General features: G+C 41.4%; 1 protein-coding gene across 21 annotated transcripts in view; it reads left to right on the top strand.

Moving 5' to 3' along the window:
- ARPP21 (cAMP regulated phosphoprotein 21) overlaps positions 1-22,337 on the top strand; it is a 248,662-nt gene that overhangs the window by 163,909 nt on the left and 62,416 nt on the right. For 17 of the 21 annotated variants that reach the window (XM_081164496.1, XM_081164497.1, XM_081164480.1 and 14 more), the window contains 5 exons: positions 680-788; positions 3,051-3,152; positions 12,878-12,915; positions 15,532-15,585; positions 19,121-19,353. In XM_081164496.1, the coding sequence (XP_081020622.1) occupies positions 680-788; positions 3,051-3,152; positions 12,878-12,915; positions 15,532-15,585; positions 19,121-19,353 (536 nt within the window). The remainder of the gene's footprint in view (positions 1-679; positions 789-3,050; positions 3,153-12,877; positions 12,916-15,531; positions 15,586-19,120; positions 19,354-22,337) is intronic. The other 4 variants (XM_081164491.1, XM_081164486.1, XM_081164487.1 and 1 more) reach the window with 3 other exon arrangements.

The following is a 22,337-nucleotide window of genomic DNA, read 5'->3' as shown; positions in this document are numbered from 1 at the left end:
CAATTGTTAGCTCAATGTAAAGAGACACGTTTCTCCATATCCTTTTTAAACAATGTCATAGCAGAGCACAGAACAATTTACTTCAGTCTCTGAACCTAGAAATGTGAAGTCGTCAGCTGGTAATGTCTGGCCATTTAATAACCATCTGGATGGATTTTAAATCAATTGGCAAATCAATACAATGTGACAACGTTGATCTCCCCTCCCCAATTTCCCAACTGTTGGATAATTGTTTGTTTAAAGAAAATACTACTGGACCCTTCCCCTGGCACAGTTCACCAATTCAATGTATTATGAGAAGTTATGTAGAAGACCCCCATCAAATTTGTCTTTCCTTTTCATTCTGTATAAGACTTTATTAACTTGCAGCATTGCTGGAGGTCATGATAACTGGAAAAGTCAATTAATATATTGTTTGCTGGCTTGCTTTCTTATTATTCAGTCGCTGCAAGCAGACTGCACAGGCTGATCATTCAAATTCACCTTGCAATGCACACAACAGCAAAATATATTTATAGCAATAACAGCAGCATTTGAACAGATGCTACATATTGTTACCAACATCAGCAGCCTCAACTGTTGCACTAAATGCCTCCATTTTTTTTTTAAAAAAAAGTGCTGACAAATTCAAAGCAAAACAAAATAGATTTTTTATTGATATGTTTTACTTTGCTGGCAGACCAGAGCAAAGGTTTTCTGAACATTTAAAAGATGAAAAAGGTGAAGATTCCCAGAAGCGATTTATCTTGAAGCGAGATAACTCTAGTATTGATAAAGAAGACAATCAGGTTGGTTCTCGGTTCGAGAGTTGCTGAAATTCATTTTTTTATTTCCTTTTTTTCTTTTTGGAAGTGGGCTGACTGGTGTTTTTGATGTTCCTTTGTTGTTGTTTATGCTGCTGCTGCTGCTGCTACTACTACTACTACTGCTACTGCTGCTGCTTTTCCTTCCTGCTCACCTTCCTCTCCTGCTCCCCTGTTTTTGGCACACAGTGGAATAGCATCGGCCATAAGTGTGTTTGCTTCAGCAGTGGCAGTTTGCATGGGCAGTTTTGCTTGGCACAGGACATGCTGCATGCTGAAGAGTGATTTGGAATGTTCAAAAGGCCCCCCGAAGCCCATTGGGGGAAACTTTTGTCAGCTGCGCTTTGGCAAATGTCTTTGTGTCTCTGTGGGACTTCTTCCAAACTTCTAGAGTCATGCCAAGCTGGTTAGAGATTAATACGGACTAATAACAGCCATCAACAGGTAAAATGTTACGACGAGACCAGATTGACTTTGCAACCATCAATACATGATTTTTCACTTGCGGAGGGGGGGTTTTCTTTGTAAACTTCTTTGAGGTCTCCCCCCCCCCAATCAATCAGTGTATAAATGTCATGAAATAGCAAACAAACAAATGATTGAAAGATTCAGGACCACCCCCTTTATCATAAATGGAACTTGTTTGCTTGTTTTTGCATGTATGTGGCAGAAATCTCCCCTTCTGTGTGCTGCTTGTTGTGTCCTCCTGCACCACTAAAGATAGCCTTATGAAACATGCTAATATATGAATGCTAGGTAGTTTAACATACTTTTGGGGGCGGGAATAAACCTGTGATGGAAGTGAAGGTTTTAATTCAAAAGAACATTTTAAAAAAGGAAGAATTGAAAAGGGTTTTTGATTCTGAAGGAGTTTTTAAAAGGAAAATTCGCGAAGGTAAGCTAATGTGTATGTTCTCGTTTATTTTTTGGGTAAATCCAGCCCCTTGACACCAGAGAGCATCTCTCCGCCTCCTACAAAAGATACTGTTTCTTTTCCCATTTTTCTTCTGCAGTTTGTTGCTGTACATGGTAACACAGCTGGTTTTCAGAAATGGAGAAGAAGGGTTTAGGGAGCACAGATTGCAAGCAAGGAAGGTAAAGGAGCGGAGGGAAGATACAGCGCAGTTAAAGGAGGAAGGCGAGAGAATTGCAGCTGCAGGCTAACAGCAGATATGAAGCTTTGTACAGGGCAATATCTTCCCCATTAAGCACCTTAACATGTTTTATTGCTTTCTGGACTTCACTGCAATGAAAGTCTGCATTTCCTCTCCAGTTGACGGTAACAGCCTAAGGATTACTACAGAAATGATTAGAACTCTTGTGCACAATATTCTCAGAATCATTTCTCCTCATCTGTGAGGCTTTTTCAGCCTTTGATATCACTCGCCTTTCCACGTTCTTTTCCTTCACTTGATTTGATAGCTGCTGCTGCTGCTTCAATAAATTAACAAGGGAAGTTTGACAAATGTGCTTTCCCTCCCCGACTAGCTGGGAGCATCCTGAGTGGAAGGAGCCAACACACCTCTACTCTAGATTGCAGATTGATTTCCAAATCAATCATGGTACCTCATCTCTTCTTATACAGAAGAGCTCAGTGGTAGAATGCATACTTTGCAAACAGAAGTTCCTGGGTTCAATACCTGGCAATTCCAGCTGACAAGGTCTCAGAAAGCAAGAGGGGGCTAAAACATCATTTAAACCAGTATTTTCCAACTGTTTTCGGACTACAGTTCCCATCATCCCTGACCACTGGTCTTGCTAGCTAGGGATGATGAGTGTTGTAGTCCAAAACCAGCAGGAGACCCAAGGTTGGGGAACACTAATTTAAATTATTATCCAGTACACCTTGAGTACACACATGTTCCCAGTGTAGCTAACTATGAAAAATAAAAGCAATGCAGTAAATCAAGGCATGCCAAAGACCTTGGAGTGTTGTCTGATAGAGCAGATAGGACTGATCTAGATGGACCAACAGTGTGGCTGAGTATAAGGCAACTTCATATGATCAAAGAGAAGAACCCACCAAGCCAACGCAAAGCAGAAACATTCCAGGAGCATCTAGATTGATGCTGTAAGGTGCATAGCATAACACCGTGAGTCGCATGCCACTTTAGCAATGAGACAACACAATCATTCTCGTGCCTCATTTGTTTAAGTGAACATTTATTATTCTCGGCTGACAGTTACTTAACTGCAGTTTTTAGCAGCTCAACTTATATAATCCTCCTGGTTTTTTTTTATGCTCAGCAAAACAGAATTCATCCATTTAGAGATGACAGACGAAGTAAATCAATTGAAGAGAGAGAAGAGGAGTATCAGAGGGTGAGGGAGAGAATATTTGCACAAGATGTGAGTAGTTGTTTTAATTGCCTCTTTAGTGCCATATCTTTATCAGTAGTCAGTCAGGATCCTCCCACTCTGACACTGTGGCAAGATTGCACTTTGTGGCAGCAGACAGTGGCGGGTGTGAATTGAGCGAGAGGGGGGAAAGTTTGATTATGGATTTATTTATTTTTTGCCCTTTTTTTTAGGAGGACGGAAACTGAAATGATAGAAGAGTTATTAGATAAGATTAGTTCCAATAGGGCAGGCGTGCTGAACTTGGTTTCCTTTAATTTTTAAATCTTAGTGCATAGGAGTCATTCTGTAACACCCAGATGCAGAACATGGATTTAAATACACATTTTCATCCACCATCTTGTTTCATTGATCCAGGAGTGTTTTTTAAAAAACGTTGTTAGAACTATTCAAATGGGAGTGTGGAATAGTAAACGTGTGATCTAGCAGCCATTTTGGGGGAATATATAAATCCATCATCTTACAACAGTCTTAGGATAAATGCCACGAGGTACTTCACTTACCATGTTTCTGCCAGATATGACTGTTCCTTTCTAGGGCTGACATTGAGGCAGCAGTTCTGTAAGTTGGAAGCAGAGGCCAACTCTCCTATGCTCATTGGCTGAGATCTTTGGTTTCAAGATCCTCTGCCCACCCTTTGAACAGTTTTGCAACTTAAAGAAAATGAAAATGCTTTATGAACTTTTAATTTAATGAATGCATAAGTTGTACTTAAACTAAAAAGAAAGAAAGAAAGAAAGCAAAACTGACAGACTATCTAAAAACGGGAGAAATATCTCAAGCAGAAGCCGATACGTTTTTAATTGCAGCATGAATTGTCCCTGCAGAAAAAGTCCCCTCAATGAGCTCCTATTTTTAGGCATATCTGTATGCACCCTTGCAGATCATGCCATCATTTGTGGATGTTGAAAGCTCAGTCCAAAAAGTAATCTCAAATGAACAAGCATTTAAAAAAATAGGAAGGGCAGTTTTGGTGGAAGGGTGGCTTCAGAAATATTTTGGGAGCTGGTGTTGGACTGAATCTAGTTTCTAAGGCTAAGTTCCTGTTGAATATTAGCTTACAATGGATCAAAAGACTCTTCAGAAGGACAGCTACCCATCCCCATTGCAGTAATCCAACCTTGATGCAACTAAGGCACGCATTAATGTAAACAAGTCTGATTCCTCAGGAATGAGTACAACTCACACTGCAGCCAAAGCTCAGCAAAGCACCCCTGGAACACCTGCCCCCTGAACTTCCATAAGTGTTCCTAAGCTGTGAACCTAATTTTTCATGGCAAGTCAAACCCCATCCATAAAAGGCTAAAACCCTCTTCCATAATCTTCTTCCTGATCAGGAGCAGATACATCTTGTCAATCCAAACTGCAGTTTTGTATTTTTTTAGCTCCCATCCAACCCACTGCCTCCTTCAGGTACCAGTTCAGAACTGCAACTGCTTCATTGATATTAGATGAAAAAGAGAAAAGGGGCTGTGTATCATTCATATTTCAGTGAAAATGCAGCCCAGACTTTCAGACTACCATTCTCGGTGAGGGACAGAATCAGTCCCTGGCTGACACCATATAGTACACCAGTGACCAAGGTACCAAACGGAATAACTCCCATCACCATCTTCTGGAACCAACCCCTGGGGAAGAACTGGAACCACTGCAAAGTAGTAACCTTCAAACCCATCTCTGTCAGATAGTTCAGAAGGATGCCATGGCCAATGGTACTGAATGCCACTAATATGTTCAGCAGGAGCAAAAGAGAAATGTCCTACCTCTCTGGTTCCTAGTGTAGATTCTGTACCAAGCAACCAAAGGTATTTCAGTCCCCAAACCAGACATGAACCCAGATTGAAATAGGTCTAGATCAGGGTGGTCCAACTTCTCATGCCAAGTGGGCCAGAAGAGTACTTCAACATGGAACTGATGGGCCACTGTTTTGTCACATGGCAGGGGGAGCAAGGCAAACATTTGATGCCCCCCAAGCCCTCACCCCCAAGCCTTCCCATAGTTTGAAATACTAGGCTAGACAGACAAATAGTTTGGTTCTGGTATGAGGCTGCCTCCTATGTACTTAAGAGTTTGGTTGTGTCATATAATTTCAGCTTGAGACCCAAGCTAGTTGTTACTCAGGTGAAAACTTAAAGTCTCCCAAATGTTCATTATTTTAATGAAAATGAAAAGCATAAGAAGTTTGTTTTTGAGCAGAGGAAAGCTGAGCTGAGTGGAAGGCTGCTTAACTCTTTCCTCCCATTTGTCTTCTCAAAATCACCTTCTCCAGTCCACTTTTCTCCAGACTTCTGCCCAACTCAGTTGCTTAGAGCATGGTGTTGATAACTAAATACTTTTTGCCTTAAACATTCTGATGCCCAAGCACTACTTCTTATAAGAGTCCTTTTCTTTTGTACCTATGTGCTTTCAAATGATAGTACATGCTAAAAGGTCACAGATTGGGCATCAGAAAAATTAAAACCCAAATTAAATCTCTTTCTTGCAGTTATATTTTTGCTGCAATGTGTTTTCCTAGTTGGGAAATTTTGGCCCGCGTTTATCCTAAAACTTCGTTGAATTATTTTTTGGTCCAGATTTATTCTGATTGTTTTTTGAACTATTTATTGAATCCAATTTGAACTGCTGAGTTGGTGCCTTAGTCCAGTTTTCGATTTTTAAATGAGAGGCAGGCACTGAGTTTTTCAGTTACTATGATTGAGAGTAGAAGATAATACTAGGCATTTAATAGGCATTTGGGATTTTCCATTCAGTAGAATCAAGAGAGCAGCTTGGTCTATTTTAGCCTGTGAAAATGATGAAATTGTGACTAGATATTTTTCAAGATTAGCATTGCAGATACTTCTCCTCCAGTCTCTTATACATTCAGTTGATTATTAAATCAAACTAATCCCATTTCAACAACACATCAATAACTATCAGGATAGCTTTTGGGGGTTTTTGTTCAAAGTGTGCAGTAAAGTAAGCCAATCCCACCATCATTGTACAAATATTTATTCATTTAGGTATAAACTAAAGCAAAAACATTTTTTCAGCCTACCAGGTAAGAGCACAAACATTTTAATCTTAGGCAGCCCAAACGTATAGCTACGGTAACCAATTACACCTTTGTAAAAATTCAATATAAAAGTATTGTCAAAGCAATAATTCTTTACAACCCTTCTGTGAGGGATAAATGAATATTGTAGTAGGTTTAGAAAAGGTATTTAATAAAGTATATTGTAGCTGTGGCATTCCCTTTCCTTTTGTGAAAGTTGGGCTGCCATGCTGATTTGAATCTAATATGCCACATTAGAAACATGTTTACAAATTAAAATTGCCCCCTCCAATGTAATGAATGATCACATGATGTCATGCTATTCAAATTAGAGGTGAATTAAATCTTATAACTAGGGCTGCCATTTCTGAATCTCCCAAAACAGAGCATTGTATATTATGCAAATCAAATATGCAGTTGAGCAAATTAGATTAATTATGCTACTGTTACTACTGTTTTCAGCTGGTGCGTCACCTCTTCTCATGCTGTATGCTGCAGAGGCAGTGAGGAAAGGGATATGGAAGTCCAATCAAATTTCACTGCCTGAGAAGTAGCATTTTTCATACATCATCTGAGGGAGGGGGTAGCTGCCTCCATCCTTCATTAACAGGAACATAAAACCGAAGACTAACAAAATATAAAAAGGGGGATCACAATGCTGTCAGATATCTGTGTTCTCTAATACCTGTCTCAAGTCGCAAGCCATATTTTGGTAACTCAGTGGTGGAGCACATGCTCTGCATGCAAACAGCCCAAAGTCCAGTCCACATTTCCAGATAAATGTTCAGGAGTGAATCAAACTAAGAATTTGCATGAGCAGAATGAGTTCTGCTTGCACAACAGAATTTCCCTTTACCGGTTCTGGATGGTTAGGGTGAGGGGAACCAGAGCAGATCTGAAGTTGTGGGGGGGATGCAAGGGAAGGAGAGGGGAGGGAAAATCCATTGCGCAAGCAGAAGTTATTCCATTCATACAATGACTTACCGTATTTTTCGCTCTATAAGACGCACCAGACCATAAGATGCACCTAGTTTTTGGAGGAGGAAAACAAGAAAAAAAATATTCTGAATCCCAGAAGCCAGAACAGCAAGAGGGATCTGGCTTCTGGGATAGCCTCTTGCTGTCCTGGCTTATGGGATAGCCGTGCGCAGCCTCTCCCGGGCAGCGGGAGGAAGACTCCCCCGAGAGCCGCGCTCCCTTTAAAGGGCGTGCGGAGCGTGTGTGCGGCTCTTGGGGGCTTTTCCCACGCTCCACGGGGCTCTTTAAAGGGAGCACTGAGCAGAGCCTCCTGCCTGCATTCACTCCATAAGACGCACACATATTTCCCCTTACTTTTTAGGAGGGGAAGAGTGCGTCTTATAGAGCGAAAAATGCGGTACTTCAATACAACCCAGAAGCATCAAGTGCTGGAGAGAAAACAATCTTGGGCTATTTGAACTAATGGTCTGACTCTGTGAAATGTACAGCTGTGTATGACCACATGACATTCACGCCTTTCCCAAGTCATCTACGTTCTGTCTCTCTACTGCCATTTCTCCTGCTTCGGAGAAGAAACTCTTCATTTGGTGCTTAAGTATGGGACAAGTTCCACCCATTACAGGCACCTGTTTGTTGGTCAGTCCCCCTCCCTCCAGTTCTATATGAAATCTGTTTTGCTGTAGAGTACAGAGTAGATATTTTAATAGGATAGGATAGTATCTCTTTGGATTTCTCGACTTTCTAGATTTTAAACAATTAATAATTACTGCATCCATTAGGTATTATCCAAAGCAAACTTCTACAAACTGCAGTATATTTGCAGAGATGAGGTTCACAACTGTAGCTGCCCATGTCTGAATGTTTTAACCCACAACAATAACTTTTCTAAACTCCCTTTTTTAAATAAACCCCACCAAGAACAAAATCTGGTCTAGGTGTGGCGTTGAGAAGGGGAGTACCTGCAATCTGGGACATCTCCAGGCAATCTGGATATACCAGTTGCAAAAGTTCACACTTCATGGATGCAAATATACAGCTCTTGTTCCAGCTCCAACCCACCACGGGGATGATGAAAGGAATCAATAACCATTAGATAGCTGTGCTAAAGTGTCCATGTTTGCTAAATATATATGACCCTGTATCCGTGCTTTTTTCCTAGAAAAAGAGGTGCGGTAGCTCACCATGAACAACTCCCTTGTGCTGGAACTGAGTTCCAGCGAGTTCCGGCTGAAAGAAAAGTCCTGCCCTGTATTTATATTACATTTGCCAATATAGACCCTGAAACTGGCAGTGAGAGATCTCGATTAAGGACAGCAGAGCAGAAATTACATACAGCAGCTTTTTCATTTCATTTTAATTGGAAATTTGCAATGAATAAATTATGAACATGAATAACACCACCGTAGCAACGTCCCTTGTTTTTTTTAATTATAAATTGTGTTTAATTTATGCTGTCCCCACCCTTCTGATACGCCTCAAATATCTGCTTTGGCATCACTACAAGCAGATGCTGTCAGGAGCAAATTGAACAGATTGGCAGCTGTGTAAACAGAGAGGCTTGGGTTGCTAAACAGAAGATACAGGGGTGGGTGATGGAAGAACTGCAGAAGAAACATACAAAGGACACTCTTTTGCAAGGAGGGAAATAGGCAAGAGTAGCAGTCTGGTTGCTTGCACATGTTTCTCATGAATGTCCTATCACAGAATGTGTAAATTTATTTTCTAAATATGTAACGCTTCAATACCCCTTAAGGAAAGCCTTTACTACTCTGCTATTATTGCTTAAGTTTACAGCCATGGCACATCACCACAGCACTATTAGAAGGCAACATTAATAAGATCTATTCCCATTGTTTCCATAGGAACCTTGCTGTACTGGCCAGTCTTGGTTTTGTTAATCAATAGTCACATTTGAGGGCAGCATCCAGACATGGCCTTCTTTCAGAAGGATGCTACATTTTATCATGGAGTGCCCACCATTACTTCTCATGCAGTATCCATTGACAGACCAATCCTCCATGAAATTATCTATTTATTTTGTTTAATCAAACATGTAATGATTCGATGTTGTTTAGGATTTTTTGTGAATAAATACATACCTTGAGCAGAGTAATGGAGCAGTCACATGAACGATTTAAAACACAGTTCAGTTAAGTAATATGAGTGAATGTGGTCTCCAGAAGAAGGAAGGTTCAAGTCAGAAAGAGAGAGAGAGACCATGCACAAAGGGAAAAGAAGAGAAAGCAAAGGGGGAGGAGGGGGAGGCTACTTATTTGTGAGTTTGGAGCAGAGATATCCATACCATTCTGGCAACCCACCTTGTCCCAGTTTCATTCAGATAGATAGATAGATAGATAGATAGATAGATAGATAGATAGACAGACAGACAGACAGACAGACAGACAGACAGACAGACACATACACACACACACTATATACAGTGGTGCCCCGCAAGACGAATGCCTCGCAAGACGGAAAACTCGCTAGACGAAAGAGTTTTCCGTTTTGGAGGTGCTTCGCAAAACGAATTTCCTATGGGCTTGCTTCGCAAGACGACAATGTCTTGCGAGTTCCTGCTGGTTTTTTTCCTCCTCCCCCCTTTTTTCTAAGCCGCTAAGCCGCTTATCAGCTGATCCGATCAGCAGATAAGCCGCTAAAAGCCGCTAATAGCGCTAATCCGCTAATCCGTCAATGGGCTTGCTTCGCAAGACGAAAATACCGCTAGACGAAGAGAATCACAGAACGGATTCTTTTCGTCTTGCGAGGCACCACTGTACCATAATAAACATATTAGAGGGTTGTGCTTAAGCCTCACTGAAATCAATGGAGTTTAAGCCATGGCCAACTTGATTCATCGATTTTGGTGGGATCCAGCTAAGTCTGGATCCAGGTAATAATTTTTTTAAATCATTACCTCTAGATTTGTGATAGCTGCAAGTTCAGAATCTTGATTTTTATGATACATATAAGCACTTTTCTGTTGTTTCCCCCCATGTGGCTACTACTGCACAAGTCGTAGGGGGCCAACATGCCACCATCACCCATGCCCCCATTGCCAAAGTATTGGGGCTGACCTTCTGTGGTGGGTAGTAACAGATAGACTCCCAATGTAAGGTAGGATCCTACAAGATCAGGGTTCTAAGTCCCATAGGGCACCTGTTCAAGTATAGCAGGTTTCCTGACACAGCTATTCAGACTGCAGAGCATGGGGTGGCCCAAAGGATAGTAACTGGGACGTGGAGGAAGAGGCTTCCCCCTATCCTCTCCTTCATACAGTGGTAATAATATTAGGGAAAGGGGGAGAGAATGACTAACTGAACAGGGAATTGCTTACTTAAGCTATAGTTGAAGGCCACCTGAACCCCAGGTCCAAAATGAGTTCTTTATCCACAGTGCTTTCTACATAGCCCCTGTTTATTGTCTGCGCCACCCCCGCCCAAGCTCTTCTTAAGCCATTCAAATAGTTTCACAAGGTTATGTTAACGAAGCACTTGATTACAGATAAAATAGCTTACACGACTTCCAGAAATATTAACACTATGGATTGGGAGGGAAATGGGAAATTAGTGTCAGAAGAAAAGACTTCTCATGGGGGATTGTAGGACGTTTTCAGCATGTAGAGATAGTTCAGCGGGACTTTAAGCAAATGCATTTATGCATTTGCATACAGAGGTTTTTTGTCCTGCATTCCTTTAAATTTGCGATTGGCGGGCAAGTGAAACATTTAAAGGTAGTGTTAGCAATTGCTATGCTATGATAGCACAAGCATTAAGCAAATGGAGCGTTGCATATAAAAGAGCAAAGTGAAACTCAACATGATAATAGCTAACTTGCTTCCCCTAAAGCTTGTCAGCTCTTTCTTTCTTAAAGACAACAACAGCAAGGGTAATGTAATAAACTGTGTCTGTCTTTTGTGCCACGGAGACCCACATCAGCACTGATAAATGCATATTCCAGGAGATGGCATGGCCTCGTGCCAGCTTCTGCAGCATGGAAGATGAACGGAGCTATTATTGAGAGTTTATCCATAAGACTGTAATGCTGATCACACCGATACCCTTCAAGATACTGAAGAGGTAACAGTCATCTTACACTTTTCAATAACTATTTAGTGCTGTTTACCCTTATTCCTCACCTGATCAACAGCAATTTTCATAAGCGATGTTCCCTCCGCAAACTTGAACGCATATGCACATCTGAGCTCTTCTAGGCTTCTCTGACACAGATTTCTGAGCCGATTTTTACATCCAGCATGTAGTGCAGAAACACAGACGAGGCACTAATACATTTACACAACTGACAACAAAACTATGGCCTCTCTGGAAATGAATGCCGTCAAAGGTGGAGAACTATATTGCATGTTTTTGTTTCGTCTTAGGGAATACAAATTAGTTAATTAAACGAAATGGGCAGCTTAAGATAAGTAAAGCAGCAAAATGGGGGAAAGTATTGGGGTTTTTTCCCACATGAACATATTTGTTGTTCTCTCCATGCTGTAAACTATGTGTCCTTACAGCCTTGTTTTCTTGTGTGAAATTTGTGCGATCGACGCAGAACAGCAAACGAAAGTTTTAATGAGTCAGACCCTGTATTATTACATTGGGGCTTGGGATCATCATCACTATTACAGCTTGTAAATGAAATATCTGTTACTGTAAATTGCCACAGCCTCCTTGGCCTCAGCCAAGCAGCAGCTGAGTTTATGCAAAATGCTTCAGCCATATGTATTTCACGAGAGAAAACTAGAAATGAACATGGATGTCTGTGATTTATCACAACAGTTTTCGGAAGCCCCTTTCTGAACATCCTGTTAAAAAAAATGAAAATGTACACAGTATCTGGACTTTCATAGCACTAGAATTTGATGTGGCTTATGATGCGATTTGAATCATCTGCAGTTTCATAGTTGTGGAAGCAATGGACCTGATCTATTCCTTGCTTCTCTCGCTCTCTGTCTCTTATTCATTTTCACTTATTTTGTTTAAATTCACTGCAAGTTTGGCTGGGGTTTTTTTCTTTATTTCCGAAAACATCTGTTGTGCTCATTATGAACAAAAAACAAATGGGAAATGCAGAGTCAAAGGCAATGAGAATAATTCATGGATTCAAACAACATTAAAATGATAGGTTCTTGGCAATGGAATTTATTTTTTGTCAAATTATTTTCCATCCAGGTCACGTTAAAGTACCGTTAGCTTTCTTAAATTTGTTTCTTATAATTGAACCATGCAGGATTTAAAACTATTCTACCTGCTTCAGCTTCACTCACTCTGTGTTTTATTAGCTCAGCGTATTTTCCTTCCATTTGTCTCTCATTGACTTCTTGGCTCAAGTCAAGAAGTTAGCTGTTCTTATGCCCCACTGAAACTGATAAATTAGTTGCAACATACCTGTTCCTCTGATTTCAGCAGGTTTTAAGCACTTCTAGATATCTTTGTTTTGGGATTGTTGCTTAAGCACTTCCTATACTTCTCAAAAAATATCTGAAACCTGTACTCCTCTGAACTCTTCTGAGATAAGAAATATTGATGTGGTTACCCCCACAAAAACATTCCTTGCTAACAATCGTTTGAGCATTCATTGTATCCATGATGCATGAATGTGGAAAGTAATTCTGGTTTCAACCTGGAAAAGTCGGATGTGAGGGTTACCTTGTTTACCAACCAAAATGTTTTTTTATTTGTTTATTTGTTTTGTCTTCCAGTCAGTTTGCTCCCAAGAAAACATTTTTCTGGATAACAGGTAAAAATGTGCATATGCATTGTATATATTTTGGGTTATTTACTTGTTTGGCATATTTTAGACAGGCCTTCAACTTGAGTTCTCAAGGTAGTATGCAAATACTGCAGTGAAAAAACAGCATAAGCCACAAAATGATCTAATTCACAGGTCAGCCACAAAATAGCAGCAACGCCAAAGTCACAATAAAGGGGAACTGTCCAACTAACTCTTACGTCCCCCAAAGCCAGATGAAACAGATATGCTTTTAAGAGCCGTCAAAAAGATGTCAACATGAGATACAAATGTATCTCTAATGGAAGGGAGTTCCATAACCCAAAAAGGCCATTCTACAAGTCGCCTTGGAATTTGCTGTGGTTAAATAATGAAATTATCAGCAGAATTTAAGGCATGTGTTGGCAAGTAATGGGAGAGGCATTCCTCCTATGACCTGGGTCTCAAGCAACGGTTGTGGAGTTCAGCTCAGAATGATCCCACTGGTATTAAAAGCCTTTCTCCTGCAGCCTTCTGTGCTGCCTCCTGGAAGAGATTAGGGGGTGGTCATAGGATCTTCATGGGGGGGGGGGAACAAATGAAAATTACTTCTTCACCCTTTTCTCTCAGTGGGATTCCTCCAATAGATCAGGAGCCTTCCACAGATTCCTTCTATTCATGGGAGGTGAAATCTGGACCCAAGTCAGTATGTTTTAATAGCCTCAATTTGTATTCTAATGCTACTTTGGCTGAGGGATCAGTTAATTTGTCCCAACTTAAAGTAGCTAGCATGGAGTATATCAGGCATAGGCAAACTCGGCCTTCCAGATGTTTTGAGACTACAGTTCCCATCATCCCTGACCACTGGTCCTATTAGCTAGGGATGATGGGAGTTGTAGTCCCAAAACAGGCCGAGTTTGCCTGACCTAGCAAACACTGTTTTTTCTATGTCTATTAGCCGACCTCTTAATTTCCTGATTTTATGTGATGAACTCATATTGCCACTTTTTAATAAGTTCAACATGCAGGTTAGCAAGTATATGCAAACATTAGAGCAGAGGAATACATAGCATTTGGCAGAGGTTTTCAGTTTAAATATAAGTGAAGGGGTATTAAAATGATATATCATTAAATTGATGAGATGCACTTAAGTCACTAATTTCTTAGGTGTGTTACATATTATATTAGTGATTAAAAACAAACCAAATCATGCACACACACACACACACTGGGGAAATGTAACTAGTTTTACCGAATATCCAAGGCTGTCACAAGACATCATAGTGACTGAATTAGAAAATCCAAATGACTCTTCTCTCATTCCACTAATTACCGTATTTTGCGCCCCATAGGACGCTCCAGCCCATAGGACGCACCTAGTTTTTTTTTGGGGGGGGGAATAAAGAAAAAAAAATATTCCCCCCCCCCAGGTGCGGGGCTGGAAGAACCAGGTCGGGGAACAGTGGGAAGGCACGCTCTGCCTCCCCACTGTCCCCCGAGCTTGTGGGGCTGGCGATGGGGAGAAGTGCGCTGATCCCGGGACTGCAGGCAGCTCTGCGCCGCCATCCGGAGCGGGGTGGGACTTCGCTCCCCACTCCCGGTGGCCACGCAGAGCTGCGCTGATCCCGGGACTGCAGGCAGCTCTGCGCCGCCATCGGGAGCGGGGCGGGGCTTCGCCCCCGGCTCCCGGTGGCCGCGCAGAGCTGCGCTGATCCCGGGACGGCAGCAGCTCTGCGCCGCCATCCGGAGCGGGGTGGGACTTAGCGCCCCGCTCCGGATGGCCGCGCAGAGCTGTGCTGAGCCGGGGACTGCAGGCAGCTCTGCGCAACCCTCGGAGCCGGTCTCCCGAGGGTTGCGCAGAGCTTCCTGAAGCCTGGAGAGCGAGAGGGGTCGGTGCGCACCGACCCCTCTCGCTCTCCAGGCTTCAGTGAAAGCCTGCATTCGCCCCATAGGACGCACCCTGATTTCCCCTTCATTTTTGGAGGGGAAAAATTGCGTCCTATAGGGCGAAAAATATGGTAATCTGAGGAAGAATTCACTAGGAAGGTCTCCAGTGCAAGGAAACGTCACTGGAATAAATGGGAACTTCACAAATGGACAGCCTCAAGGGTTTGATCTGGATCTCTCCCACCCTTAATGACAGGTAAAATCTGCCACCGATGGTGGCCATTTCACCTTAGAACAACATACAGTATGTGAATATTCTGAGTTTCAGAGGAGAGTTCATGCTGTCTTTCTCAGATATATAAATGCTCTTGACTTGTGGTAAATGGAATTATTCTGGCTGCAATTACATTACTGGAAAATAATGAGTGTCTTAATGTTATCAGAGCCTACTCTAGTGTCACATTACGGAGTGATGCACTACCATAAATATATTTTTTATAGCAAACATGTTGCAACCAATGCAAAAATAATTTCTAGAAAAGGGGCTGCCTTTCAGTGTGCACAAATCAGTATCAAAGAAGAGAGTCCAAAATCTTCCTTATGGCTACTGCACTAAAGCTGTTGTGTCTTTTACTGCAGTCTTATTTTTAAAAAAGGAGCATGATAAAAAAATATGGCTATAACAGCTGAAGCATCGAGTTAAATCCAAGTTTTTAAAATGCCCTGTTTTTAAATGTGTTTCCTTTTCATTTTCATCAGGCTCTTGGAGGATAGCATATGCAATGAAACCCTTAAGAAAAGGCAGCTCTTCAGGTATGCACAATACAGATCATTAAAGATATATTTGTAATTTTGTATTGTTTAAATGTTTAGCTTTGACCTCAGAGTGGGCTATGGCATTAACAAAACCTAAATGAAACCATTGAAAATATTCAGATAATCTTCAGAAGATCCCAAATTGATCCTCCACACCCCGCTCCTCTCCTGGAAACGTCATATCCAGCAAAGCTTTCAGAAGCGTCTCAAGATTGAGTCTTAAATTAGTCTCCAAAGGGACAGAGTTACACAGTTGATTTTTTATATATGGATCTAGTACATAGATAGTTTACCCAGTTGTGGTTGAGACTGTCAGTTGACTTTAGGGATCATGGCAGGACAAAGGGAAGAGAAGGCTTTAGTTTTAGAAGTAGCTAGGGAGTCATTTCACCATGGTGACATGAAATTTCAGCATCTGTTATTGAAATCTCCAAATATGTTGGTGAAATCAGAGGAAACGGGCCAGGATTTGTGCTGATTTCATATCTGCACCCCCTTCTACCCCGTTTTTATTTGTTTATGTTTATGTTTAGTATTTTTAATACAGTGGTACCTTGGTTTACAAACTTAATCCGTTCTGGAAGTCCATTCTTAAGCCAAAGTGTTCTTAAAGCAAGGCGTGCTTTCCCATAGCAGCGGGGGACTCAATTTACAAATGGAACACACTCATCATGTTCTGCTTCCAAGGCAAAGTTCACAAACCAAAACAGCTGTTTCCGGGTTTGCAGCGTTCTTAATCCAAGTTGTTCATAAACTAAGCTCTTCTTAAACCAAGGTACCACTGTATTTAGAAAGCACTTTCTACACAGGTAGCTCATGGAAGCAGTGGGTTTGCTCTTCAACCTTCACATCTGCTGGAACACTGAGATGCATACAACAGTCTGCAGTAGTGGTGGGGAAGCACTTGTGCATGCTAGGGTTGGTTTTTAACATTGTGATATATCGCCAGCTAAACATCACGATATACCAATATATCACATGTCTGAAATAAAGATGGAGCTATGTAGAAGCACTGGGTGGCTTCATGGTTTTTCCTACATTGTGATTTTTGCATAGTGCGTGCACACATCATGATTCATAATATACTGCCAGGTAAACTGTGTTGGTCTGCCATAGTCAAAATAAAAAAATTCCTTCCAGTAGCACCTTAAAGACCAACTAAGTTAGTTCTTGGCATGAGCTTTCGTGTGCATGTGTATCTGAAGAAGTGTGCATGCACACGAAAGCTCATACCAAGAACTAACTTAGTTGGTCTTTAAGGTGCTACTGGAAGGAATTTTTTTATTTTAATTATGAAACCGATATCACAATATGGACTTCAAACCAGTTTTGGGTTATATGTCATCCAGCCTTAATGCGTACAAGAGCTCTTTGTGTACACTGGAACCTCCTGTAAGTGGGATGGATCTCTGGATCTAGATTTGTGTGCTTAACAAAAGGAAAATTATAGCCAGGCTTCCCTGAGTATTTAAAAGGCAATTACACTGCAATGCTGAATTTAAAAAAAACACCAAAAACTGCTCTCCTCTGATTTGAGATGCACCTTCTGCTGCTAGCATGTGGCAGCAACAAATATGAGACCCTTAAGAAGAAAATAGTTTTAATTATTATGTTTTAGAGGTAAAGGGTCCTATTTTAAGTTGAGTGAGTTGAATGTACTTGGTGCATATGATATTCAGTCTCCTTCTCTGTGCCTCAAATTGAAAAACAGCAAACACTGTACAAAAATGTAAGCCTCAGCTACATGTGGTGAACTGTAATGTTTACTGGATATGCCTATTTGAAGATAAGGGTGTAGTTTTGTTTTCTAATGTGTAAGTGTGAAGTTCCAGGTAACAATTTGAGAAATGGCACACTCCCTATTTTGTGGAGGGCTTGGTATTGGATACAATACCATATACTTAGTCACCGTTTGCATTCAATGAGCATATTTTGCTGATTTCTTCACAAACGATTCAAGAAAACAACTTCTATATTAAGGAGCTCAGAGAAATACTAATAGATGCTTGAGTTCCAGGAGCATTGTCATAAGTGTCACACTAGGAAATATGAATAGACGAAGGGAATGTTCGTAGAAGTTGTACAGAGCACATGAGGCCTGAAGGCGGCAGCGAGGCAATTATGTGAGGAGTGGATAAATAGGCAGGTTACTGAAGAGGGTGAGAGCAAAGGGCAACTCAAAGTTTAATAAGAAAGGATAATTATAGCAAAGCAAAATTAAGAGGTTTAAGATTACAGCAAGAATCTATTTGATGGGCTATAGAAGAAGAGAGAGCCACTGAAGGGCTCAGTACAAGTGTGTGGTGAAATAGCCTAAAAGGAGTTGAAAAAAGATATATTTGAAAAATTCCAATTTGGCCCAGGACAAACAGAGAAGTACGTAAAATGTGTGAATACATTTAATGTGTCTGGTGTCTGTACTGAGGGACCTAGCAGGACTGCAGCGGACAAGAAAGGGCATTTAACTTTGACCTCCCATGCAATGTCCTCCACTCAGAGCTGTGTTTCCCACCAAAGTGGGGCAAATAGTAGCTTTAGGGGAAACATTTTATTTGAATTACTGCACCTAGAAAGCGGCTAAATACCCTTCCCCACCCAATATGCCACATTACCTCCCCCCAATAGTTACTATTTTTAAAAAACAACAACAAAGCACGTTAAATGCATTCACACATTTAATGGTTCAACTCGTTTGGCCCTCAGAATGGCAGTTTTTGACAACAAAGATGAGGATGGAAGGAAGGTTTTAGGGGTGTCTAGCAGTGACATATAGCACTCAGGTACAGAGGTGGACTATCACTGCTATGTGTATTATTTCTTGCAAGGGCTTTTGACTGTATGTGGAACTTGAATCAATTGAAACCGAAGTGAAAGTAGGTTTCGTGGGAGAAGTGTCAAACTACAGGGAAGTGTAAAGTACACCTGTAAAAAAAGAGGCCTGCCTCTCTGATTGCATGGTTGTGTTGTTAGCATGGTGATTCTGAAATGCAGAACACAGTGTTAATTCTATAGGCTTCTAAATTGTGCAAAGAGAGTGAAGATGCAACTATTATTTAAATATCTTTCAGAGGAATGTGGTGCTCTCCAGATGCTGTGGACCACAACTCCCATCTTCCCAAATCACTGGCCATGTTGACTGGGAGTTGTAGTTCAAAACATCTGGCTGCATCTCATCCTGCTGTGCTTTCAGCATCAATGGTTTTGTGCCCTCAGATTTGCTCTTGCAGTTCAAACTCGGCAAAGAAGTTTGTTGGGCTTCTTGCTAAAGCCTGCACAACAGCAAAGGCAAAGATAAAATGTTGACCTACTTTTCCTCTTGCACTTCTTGTTATCCCTCCGCTGAACGCAGCCCAGCGGCCCTTTGCAACAGCCCACCAATCACTCAATAAATATCCTGACTTTTTCGCTCGTGTGTATTCTCATGTGTGTACCAACCTCAAATCTCTTTCAGATTTGCTGCAGCTTGAGCAAAAATGGATTCTGGCCTGATCCATTTGTTTTTGTATCTCCCCTCCCCACTTTTGCATGGTAGGGGTAACAGGGATAGTACGGGGAAGACATCTGGCAGCCGGCAAAGCAGTACTGATAATGAGCTAAAATGGGCAGACTACCAGAGGCCCTGGAGCAGCACCGACTCGGACAGCTCCAATCGCAATTTGAAGCCAGCCATAACAAAGACAGCAAGTTTTGGTGGAATCACTGTTCTGACGAGAGGAGACAGCTCATCAAGCAACAGGAGTACCGGCAAACTGTCTAAAACAGGTAGCTAGTACTGTATTGGGTTTGTCAGAAGGCTTCTCTGCTAAGAGGATGGGTGTTCTGCATGACTGTTCTGCATCTGAGCTGGCTGCAGTAAATATGCTAGCGCTGCGTCTCTCACCTTCATTCGTGGGTGCAATGCCAACTTCTCCAGGGTTTTTATAATTAGTGGGTAAAATGGATTTAAGAAACCTGGCCAAAAAGGGCACAAAACATACAGGTTCCATTAGTCGCTTTCCATGAGAGCCAGTGTGGTGTAGTGGTTAAGAGCGGTGGACTCGTAGTCTGGTGAACCAAGTTCGATTCCCCTCTCCTCCACCTGCAGCTGCTGGGTGACCTTGGGCTAGTCACACTTCTCTGAAGTCTCTCAGCCCCACTCACCTCACAGAGTGTTTGTTGTGGGGGAGGAAGGGAAAGGAGATTGTTAGCCGCTTTGAGACTCCTTATGGTAGTGATAAAGCGGGATATCAAATCCAAACTCTATGTGAAATGGGATGCATGCAATGTGCACTCGGTGTTCGCATGTTGTTTTAATTTCTCATTCTGGAAGCACAAATAAAAAGAAAGCGTAGTTTTGATTTTAACTCTGGCTGTGATTTGGAGATGGATCTACTAATTTTGTACACGGGAAGCAAAGAGGCTTCTTTAGCTGCAATGTTACATGTGCTATTAAACATATGATCTTAAAGGAAATACATATTAAATTGGAATTAAATCTGTTCTTCTTGTACATTGTATACAAAGAATACACCACAGCTTTACCTCTTTAGCCTCAGCTGCCCAAAGCCAGATATAATAGATATGTTTTAATACTTTTCTACAAGATGCTTAAGTTCAGGATTCAGTGGCCCTCAGGTCAAACGAAATCTACAGTTGTGGGATGGAAGGGCATGTATAGGTTGAAGGTTTGTGCTTATAAGAATACTCTTATAGGATGTCATCCTTAATAATGCCATGCCTACAAATTGATTTTAGCATTTACTGCTTTTCACTTTCTGAGAGCTGTACGGACACAAACTTAAACTTGGTTTTCCAAACCTTTGTTAGCAATAGCTCACTAAACTCCGACATATTGCAGTATGTTCTTTACTGTGCTTCAGATTTTGTTATTTGTTCAGTGGAGAGCTGTCAGTAAATTGGGTGGAAGAAGAGTGTCCACTGAGATATGTAGATCATATTATGATACAAGAGAGCAATCAGTTGAACTCCCACGAGTTCAAATGCAACACAGGAGAATCTAAAAATGAGTTTTTGCTCATAGGTCCATAAGCTGGAAGAAACGCATTAGTTCCCCCACCTGCCTCTTTTTCAACCAAATGTTCTGGGTCATAAGTGGAATACAGAGGATCTCATTCCTTTGTGGGGGAACCAAGCAAAGTTAATTAAGCTTCATTAATATGCAATTTTATCTTCAGAATCGCTGCCTCTTCTCATCTTATGGTGTGTCCATGCTTTGCAACCATCAGGGCTGATGCCAGTGCCCTAACCTAATGACCTTCGCAAGCAGGCTTGGTGCAGGGTTTTACGGGCCCTTGAGCACAGGGTGTTTGTAGCTCCTTTATAGTGCAGTTATACTCCATCCTTTCACACATACACCCCACAATTGTTGCACACACAATGTTTAGCCCTAGCAGTGCTGGTGGGGCAAAACAAGCATGAAAGAATCGCTGCCCTGCTTTCTCCCGCACACATTTCAGCAGGAGATCATCCTTGAGCCCCTTGCCATGAAACAGGTGTCCTTTAAGTCCCTGAATAATTGTAGGGTCAGAAGTGCTGCCTCCTCTCATACCTGGAGTCATCTTCAGAGGCCCTTTTCCAGATGTCCCCATCAAATGAGGGACAAATGAGCTTTCCACTCTCCCTGCTGCACCACTCCCCTTAGGAAATGAGAGGTGATCACAGAGGCTCCTGCAACATCACAGCTGCTTCTAGGGTGATCTCCCTTTTCCCACTTCATTTCAACAGTTGCCAGTTACTTTTCACATTAAGAAATGAGAGATCTTCTCAGCTGGCAGTGGGCTGTTGGCAAAGCCACTGGCCAGCCCATGCCATATCCAAATCTGAGGCCTGTCCTGGCCATAACCTCTGCTTTTTATAAGAGTTTGAAGGGGGAAATAAATACTCCCTCTTTGACCTCATACAACATAAGGCCCAAGATTCCAACCTTAGGCTGGCAGCAGAGACAGCAGAAAATATTAACCAGACTCCTAAGTGCATGTTCAGTTTTCTGAAAGTTAGGGAGCCTTAAAACTTGTAGCAATCAGCTGCTCCTTGATGTAGTATGGTGTGATAGAATAAAACACCATTGTTTTTCATCCAGATATGAACTGCTAGTGTGAGAAGTCCAACTTTTCTTTCTTTTTCTCTTTGCACATCCAGGAAAAGTTGAGGTGAACGTTCCTAAAAACCCCCGCTGATCATTCAGTTAACTTTCCCTGTAGTGACTGAATCACTAATATTTGGAGTGGAAGAGCAGGTTACACTTTTTGAATGGGCTTTGCACAGTCATTCATGATCCAAGTTATTAGCTTTGTATAAAAGCTATGCCAACCAGCCACATGGTGCATTTTTTTTTAATAAAGTACATCGTCTTTTTTAAAAAAAAATATTGATATAATAATAAAAGTAACATTCTTCAGTTTTTAGAAGCTAACTAAAATTAAATTTCTGAAAATGTTGACTACCTTATACAAGTTCTGATAATGTTCTGTGCTTTGGATGCAGCAGCACAGTGAATTCTAACAAGTTATCGATCCGTAGGTTCACACTTAGAATTACTTTACTTTCAAAAGACATTATTAATAGTAGTGATGTAGCATCATCCATCACTGACATTCATTCACATTCCCGACTTTCAGGATTGACAGGAAGTTCCAAGAGCAGCATTTTATAGCATCTCTTTTCTTGTTACTTAAGAAACAAGTAAACATTTTTTGTTGTTTCTCCAAGAGCTTGGTTAAAGAATTTCCTTCCTTCCTTCCTTCCTTCCT

The sequence above is a fragment of the Podarcis bocagei genome (assembly GCF_964188305.1).
Source record: "Podarcis bocagei genome assembly, chromosome: 12".
In the NCBI taxonomy this organism is placed as follows: Eukaryota; Metazoa; Chordata; class Lepidosauria; order Squamata; family Lacertidae; genus Podarcis; species Podarcis bocagei.
This window is presented reverse-complemented; position numbering and strand designations above follow the sequence as displayed.